The 8121-nt window shown below is 41.8% G+C and overlaps 1 protein-coding gene across 1 annotated transcript in view; it reads left to right on the top strand.

Annotated features, from left to right (window-relative positions):
* The window catches only part of ATF7IP2 (activating transcription factor 7 interacting protein 2), a 409458-nt gene extending 405930 nt beyond the window's left edge, over positions 1–3528 (top strand). The window contains exon 2 of the mRNA XM_044089137.1: positions 2387–3528. Coding sequence (XP_043945072.1) covers positions 2387–3352 — 966 coding nt within the window. The 3' untranslated portion in view covers positions 3353–3528. The remainder of the gene's footprint in view (positions 1–2386) is intronic.
* The last annotated feature ends 4593 nt before the right edge of the window (positions 3529–8121 follow it).

Genomic DNA, 8121 nt, shown 5'->3' with positions numbered 1-8121 from the left:
GGGCCCCAAACTATTCATCTGCCAACTTTTTATCTAAATCCACAGAACAAGGGGGACAGAATTCTGCATTCCTTGGATTTATGCAGACAGCTTAGATTCTACTTGGACAGAACCAAAGTTTTCAGAAAGACAGGGCAATTACTAGTGGCATATGCTGTAGGGATCACAAGGAAAGGCCATCTCAAAGCAGACTATTTCAAAGTGGATAGGCCACTGCATTAGTTTCTGCTACTTATACCATGGCAAACCAGTGCCTAAGGGCATTAGGCCACACTCTACCAGAGCTGCAGCCACTTCAGCAGCCTTTCTCAGGGGCGTACCAACCAAGGACATTTTAGAGGCAGCTACTTGGAGTTCAGTGCACACCTTTACAAAGCACCATCATCTGCCACTCTACTCTAAATCCAGGGCAGGCTTTGCCACTGCAGTTCTGCAGGGTCTCCTAGCCGCTCCTAATGCTGTTTAGCTCCAGCCTCCCAACCATAGCTTTGGGAATCTACCCAAATGTAATGACTGCAACAGTGAAACACGAAGAACATAGTACATTTGTTTGCTTTTATTTGGAGGTATATTTTGTGTTCTAAATTACATGTGTATGTATATATATATATATATATATATATATATATATTTATTTTGCTCCCCATTTGAGGGGCACCTGACATCTGGGGCAAGAAAATCTGATGAAAATGTCAGCTGCATGATTTATACCCCTGACGTCATGGAAGAAGGGACAGCAAATGATGCAGGACCCAGGACTTTATTCAGGCCGACTGAGGGTAACCTGCCAGCAGATTACCCAAATGTAATGACTGCAACAATGAATACACTCTAACATCTACATTTATGTTAAGTGTACACAACTGTACTTTTCTTTCCAGGCCCACCTTTAAATGGGCTCATGCCAGTGGAACAAACCTATTTTGCAAGTTTAGTACTGACAGTTTTGATAGCTGCACAACAAGCTGAGATAATCTGAAAGGATTTGTTAAGACTGTCTCAAAGGTCTGATGTCAGCAGTACTCGCGCCTTTATTTTTCAGTGCAAAAGGAAAATTGTGTTGGTTTTGTGAAATTGCAGTTAGTCAGATTTGAACAGTTTCTAATACCTGTTTACGAGGTCATGAAAAATATTTAGTGTGTGGAGGCAAAAGTATTAAACTATTTAATATGAACCCATCCTTTAATAAATGCAACTAAATTTTTGACCAGAAAATACAGCCATCACTTTTTACCCTCTGAATAAGGCAGCCAGCTGATGTCATTTACACTGTTGTAAATTATTCTGATTGCTGTACATTTATGCACCACTGTTGCTGTTTGTAGTTCAAATGTTGACATGGATAGCGTTTTATGTAATCCGTTTATAGCTTCTTGCATGAAGTACCCATGGAGAACAGGAATCTGTCAAAATTAGTTTCAGTCTTGGCACCCAGCAGGAGGCACATGCTGTTAGTAATGGACATGCCAGCAGGAGGCACATGCTGTTAGTAATGGACACGCCAGCAGGAGGCGCGTGCTGTTAGTAATGGACACGCCAGCAGGAGGCGCGTGCTGTTAGTAATGGACATGCCAGCAGGAGGTGCGTGCTGTTAGTATTGGACACAGCAGGAGGTGTGTGCGGTTAGTAATGGACACACCACCAGGAGGTGCGTGCGGTTAGTAATGGACACGCCACCAGGAGGCGCGTGCGGTTAGTAATGGACACGCCACCAGGAGGCGCGTGCGGTTAGTAATGGACACGCCACTAGGAGGCACGTGCGGTTAGTAATGGACACGCCACCAGGAGGCGCGTGCGGTTAGTAATGGACACGCCACCAGGAGGCGCGTGCGGTTAGTAATGGACACGCCACCAGGAGGCGCGTGCGGTTAGTAATGGACACGCCACCAGGAGGCGCGTGCGGTTAGTAATGGACACGCCACCAGGAGGCGCGTGCGGTTAGTAATGGACATGCCACCAGGAGGCGCGTGCAGTTAGTAATGGACACGCCAGCAGGAGACGCGTGCAGTTAGTAATGGACACGCCAGCAGGAGACGCGTGCAGTTAGTAATGGACACGCCACCAGGAGGCATGTGCAGTTAGTAATCGACACTCTACCAGGAGGCACATACTGTTATGTACTGTGCTGACGTTGGGGTACTTGACTAATGGACAGGCTAAATGTCAGAATTACTTTCAACATTTTGTTTATGGTGACATATTAATCTCTGTGATGAGGGTGATTCTGTGATGAGGGTGAGTAAAGAATTAAGTTGTCTAAATTTCTTTTACACCAATTGTGTACATGCAGTAATTAGTAGTTACATTTTTTTGCAGTAATTAGTAGTTACATTTTTTTGCATGTGCTTAATATTGCCTGTTCTAACTGGTATGTGACTTGTTTTAGGGGTCTGAGCAAACTGCTAGTTCTGCATTACTTCCAAAGACTCCACCGCCTCCTGAACTGTCTGTTGCAGCTGATGAAATCTCTTCCTACAGGCTTAAACAGCCAGCGTCTCTACCTAAGACACCATCTCCACCACACCTTTCACCTGCAAAAGAACATGCTTTCACATTCAAAAACTCTGTCCCTCAGATGACCTTGCCTCTGAATTCATCACTAATGCAACAGAATGTTTCATCAGAGAGTTGCCTTCCATTCGGTAAGCCTTCACAGCCAGCTTCTTTGCTTAGGACATCTCCAGTAGCAAATCTGACTTCAAGGTTAGATAGCACATTGCTTCCTCAGAAGTTTAGTCCCCCAGCAACTGTGCCAAGAACCATGCTACCACCAAAAGTATGTGCCACAGAAAGCTGCCTTAATTTGTCTAAGGCTGACCTTCAGGTTTCATCACTTGAAAATCTTCCATCACCACAATTGTGTTCTGAGGAGCAGACAGCTGTAAAGAAAGGTGCTTATTCAGGGCAGTTTCCTTTGACACCAACTCCAAAAATAGCTGAAGGTGAAGACAGTGGTTCTCATAATGTGGCTCATCCTGCATCGCTTCCCAAAACACCACCACCACCACCAGAATTGCCTCCTGAAGCTGCAACTGCACTTCCTCCTCAGAAACCAGAACTGAAACTGACCCATGTACTGAATCCCAAAGGAATTGCTCTTTCGTGGTATGTTGTTAATGTTGACCCTAATTGTGCACCTGTACACAGTTACCATTTGTACGCCTATCACGAAGAATCCAACATTAAGACTTCACAGTGGAAAAAGCTGGGTGAAATAAAAGCTCTGCCACTGCCGATGGCCTGCACATTAAGTCAGTTTGTATCCGGAAGCAGATACCATTTTGCAGTGAGAGCAAAGGATATTTATGGCCGATATGGACCCTTCTGTGATATAAAGTCAACTTCTTTGTAAAATTCACTGAAATCAAATTGACAGTTAAAACATTAAAACTCATTTAGGAAAGTAAATAACTTTCCTTTTTTAATACTGTGAGATCTTGGGATCTATGATCTTAGTCCTAAGGTACCTTGTGTTCTTGTTTTATCATTTTTTTTCTCCATTCTTTATTAGATCAGCTCTTTTCTTTGGTTGATTTGTAACTTTGTTGGTTGGTCGTAACATTTCAACAGCCAAAGTAAAATAGCTTTCATGTCATGTGGTGTTTCCCCACAGATGGCAGTGTTCTACAGTATGCCGTCAGTAAGAGGAGACAGCCGTAAGTATCAAAACTCCTCAAAAATGTGTATCGCTGTCAATGTCCAGTAGCCAAACTTCTACTGGGGCTTGTATACATCTATCTTACTACCTCAGCTTAGTCCCACTGTGTACATAACGTCTTAGCCAAATTGTTCAGCTGCCATTTTTGTGAACATCTGTGTTTTGTATATGCTTTTGCATTGTTTTAATTTGAACTTTTTCCAAATGTCTTTTTACTGCTTGCTTTTACTTTTAGGTATGCAGCACTGTATGTGCAAAGGGAATTATCTGACAGGATTTCTATGCACTTGAGTGTCTTTCTATACAAAGACCTTGAAAGTTTTCTAAGATTTTAGCTGAGCACCTTGCAAAGGTTGACACAAGTCAAGGAAATGTCATCTGACTCTAGGTTTACTTGAGCTTCACAGGCCTCTCACATACATGCAGCAATAAACACCCTGCTTATGATTGGCTCTTCTGAAGCCAACTGTGTCCAGCCTTTCCACTCTCTGATTTGGTACAGGAGCCTTTGCTACTCGTAGTCCATTGTTTTACATGTAGGCTCTTCAGTTTTCATTTTTTGGAAATTTGTGTTTTTGTATGGTTTCTGTTAGGTCAGTCAGCAGACCTTTCATTGAGTAAGAAACCCTTCGATTGACACACTTTAATCGTATGTGTTAGCATTTATTTCCAGGACCCTGTTAGGGGAAACTTTATAACAGTTATATTTACACATGGATGTTCTTCCAGACCTTGTGGCTTAAGTTATTGATTACCTTTTGTGACTGTGCTAGAACATGTCTCAAACCTTCTGTTATCCTATTTCTCAAATTTCTGTAACAGATTTCCAACAGAGATTTTGAGTTATTAATTCTTTACTGTGTTTGATAGTTCAAGGTAGTGTCTGCTATGCTGCTTCATCTGAGTGTCCACACTCCTGTCTTACTGGAAGCAGATGTGTGAAGGTTCAACAGGAAGCACTTTTATTTTCAGGTCTAGGATTATCCATACTGTAGCCAGCATTTCCTTGTGACATAAAATTCCAGGCTTAAGTTTTGGGGTGTATCATTCCAGCCCTGACCTTATTCCCTTTTTATTTTTAATTGTTTTGGGGTGCACCATTCCAGCCCTGACCTTATTCCCTTTTTATTTTTAATTATGTTTTGGGGTGCACCATTCCAGCCCTGACCTCATTCCCTTTTTATTTTTAATTGTTTTGGGGTGCACCATTCCAGCCCTGACCTTATTCCCTTTTTATTTTTAATTATATTAGTGGTTAGCTGTATAAATTGAGTGGGTCCGTAGATCTTTCTGAGACATTGTGGGCTACAAGGGTGGGGGTCGCTATAACCTATATGTGGAAGATTGAGTGCATCCCAAAAGCCAGAATATCTTTTTTAACTGGAGTGCTTGGTGAAAGCCCATGCATACAAGGGAAGAACTTTCAGCCGCTGTCTAAGGAATTCACAAGTCAGGAATGAACTCATGAATGTGTGTTCCCTGAGCCATTTAAAATAACCAGCCAACTACAGATTGGGGTCTATCCTTGACTTAAGCACTTAATTATTTGGCAAAGATATGCTAAGCACTTGATCATTTGGCAAAGGTATATTGGTTCCACTTTCTGTGCACTCGCAGTCTTAGGAACCTGACTTAATCTTGTTGGGATGGTTACCTCTCGAACAGGCTTTGTGTGGTATATGTATGCTATACTGAAGACTGCTGTACTTTAAACTCATTATCTTTCTAGAACCACCTGTTTTGTAATGCTTTCCACTATAATCTGTCAAGGTTTAGCCTTGGTTGTCATTTAAAAGTAAAGTGTAAGGCACTTTCGGGAGGGGGGTAAATCACTGCCATGGTATTCGTATGTTTGTATGGGAGCTGCAGTCAAAAGGTAGACATTAGCTCTCAGCCAGTCTCACTGGTTTGTAATCCCCCCTGTATGACAGAGTCTCACTGGTTTGTAAATCCCCCCAGTGTATGAGAGTCTCAGGGGTTTATAACCCCCGCCCCCAGTGTATGAGAGAGTCTCACTGGTTTGTAAATCCCCCCATTGTATTAGAGAGTCTCACTGGTTTGTAAATCCCCCCGTGTATGAGAGTCTCACTGGTTTGTAAATCCCCCAGTGTATGAGAGTCTCAGGGGTTTATAACCCCCCGCCCCCATTGTATGAGAGAGTCTCACTGGTTTGTAAATCCCCCCATTGTATTAGAGAGTCTCACTGGTTTGCAAATCCCTTAGTGTATGAAGAGACTCACTGGTTTGTAAATCCCCCAGTTTGAGATTAGTCCTGAGCTGTGGCTGATGGAGGAAGACTGGCTATCACAATGAGTGATTTGCAGTATTGCTTATTTTCTACCTAAAGTTGATTTTTGTGCAATTAACTTTGAGGTCTTTGTCTCTTAGACCTTGTTTTTTTTCAGCAATATTAGTGGAAATTTGTATTCAGCAGTTCCTGTTTCAGACTGTAAGTTAATTTTATCTGATTTAGTTTAGGATAAAAAGTATCCCTTTAGAAAGTTGCCATTAAGTTCTTTTCTGGATATCTTATGCCACCATTACCCAGAAAAAGGGATGCTAATCTTTACTCCCTTCCAAACTTGGTGAAAGAGCAATTCATATAAGACTTGAGGTCAAGAATCCTGTTACATTTGTAGAACATAGTGTGTACAGTATTTTGTTTGGTTCTTTCCTGTCAGTTGACTGTAATGTTTAAATTTGTATCGAAACCTAGGATTAAAGAAGACAGAGGAGGCATCAAGAAAACAATGAAGTTATAAACTGAAGAGCCTTTTGTTCCTGTTAAGGAAAGGCCCTGTTGGTACTCCTTAGTGGCATTACTCCACTAAATGCTTGTTCAACTTCACCTATCCTGTCCTTTGGTGAAGCCCATTCAGGTTCCCAAAGTATTCCTGATGAAACATTTTAATGGAAAATAAGGGGGAGGACACTATTTTGCCCCCTTCTCTGATGTGAACAGCTAAGGTATAAAATGATTCAGAAAGCTGTTATACATAAAACTGAGAGAAATGCATTTTTCCACATGTCTAGGTTGCAAATTGAATATTTCATTGTTTTTTTTTCTGTGTTTGTTTGCTGTACAGAAGGTTGCATCCAAGCTTTAGGTCAGCTAAAACCTGTTTCTGGAACCCACATCAGAAATGTGGAAGATGAACGTAAATAATTCTGATTAGGTGTGCTGCCTTATGCTTTATTAGTCAGGTAGGGGTGCTTTGTTTGTGGTTTTCCTCCAGAAAATGTTCACTTAAACTAAGGTACACAAAACTTTTTAAACAGGCACTCTGATATTTTTTTACATCTGTTCATTAACTTATGGGTTTTGGATGCAATCACGCCCATTTCTTAGCTTTGGAGCTCAGCCTCCTCCCTTGCACATAATCCGTGTGTTGAAAGCAAGCTACCTACGATCTTGTTTGTTGCTATAAGCGTTTGACAGATCTTTGGTGCTCTGGAAAGAATTTAGTGGATATTATTTAAGAGATAAGTATTTATTCAAGTAAGTATTCATTTGGGGTTGGCTTTTCCTGGTCTCCTATATCCTACCTCCCTACTAGCACATTGTGCATGTTGCTCTCCTCCCTCCATTCTATTTTTTTTCCCCATTTCTCACTCCTGATGTGGGATTGTACTTTAAAATATATATATATATATTTTTTTTTTTTGTCTCTAACTTTTTCTACTTCAGTGTTAGCAGATAAGCCTTCAGGTTTTAAATGTAAAGTCTCCTCACACAAGCTCCCAGACTGGAACGCGCATTTCAGGTGCGTTTATTGTTTAGGGCTGTCACATCTGGACACACTCTGCTCCAATTGTGACATTTTTGGCCAACAAGCCATTAATGAAAGGAGACATGAACTCATTTTGAACGGGCTCCTTCACCCTTCCATGCCATGGGAGACAAAACCCCCTTCTGGATCAGCAAAGTCTACTGCTGCTGCTGCTTCCTGTCCTTCAGCCAGAAAGGTCTGAAAAGTCAAGAGATAGAATCAGACAAGGATAAAGAAGTCCAAAACTTCTAAGGAAAGATCTCTGGATCTAACTCCTTGGTCAACTGCAGTGCCTAAAATATCTAGACCTTCAGAGCCAGCACTCTTTTTGGATCCTGTAATCACAGGATCCCATAAGCCTCCTAGATTCTCTGCAGATCCTATCTCCCCTATGCTGTGATCGCTAGTTTTGCAGGACAGACCACCTTACCATTGTAGATCACCCTGCTCTGTACAACTAGTCTGCGAGGACCCTCACTGAAACTGATGTAAACAGGATGATGAGATTTCTTTGGATCCAGATCCATTTGGGGATCCTTCTGGCTCTGGCATCTATTGGGACTTAAAGAACTACCTCCCTTCACTGTTTAGTTGTTCATCGTCACATCCGACCTTTTGGATCTTATTCTCACCCAAGGTAGATCTGCATTGTGCCAAGGCTGTATACATCCTCGACTCCAGTAAGTTTTATAA

Source organism: Protopterus annectens, chromosome 12.part0 (assembly GCF_019279795.1).
Source record: "Protopterus annectens isolate FY-2018-M chromosome 12.part0, PAN1.0, whole genome shotgun sequence".
Classification (NCBI taxonomy): domain Eukaryota; kingdom Metazoa; phylum Chordata; order Ceratodontiformes; family Protopteridae; genus Protopterus; species Protopterus annectens.
This window is presented reverse-complemented; position numbering and strand designations above follow the sequence as displayed.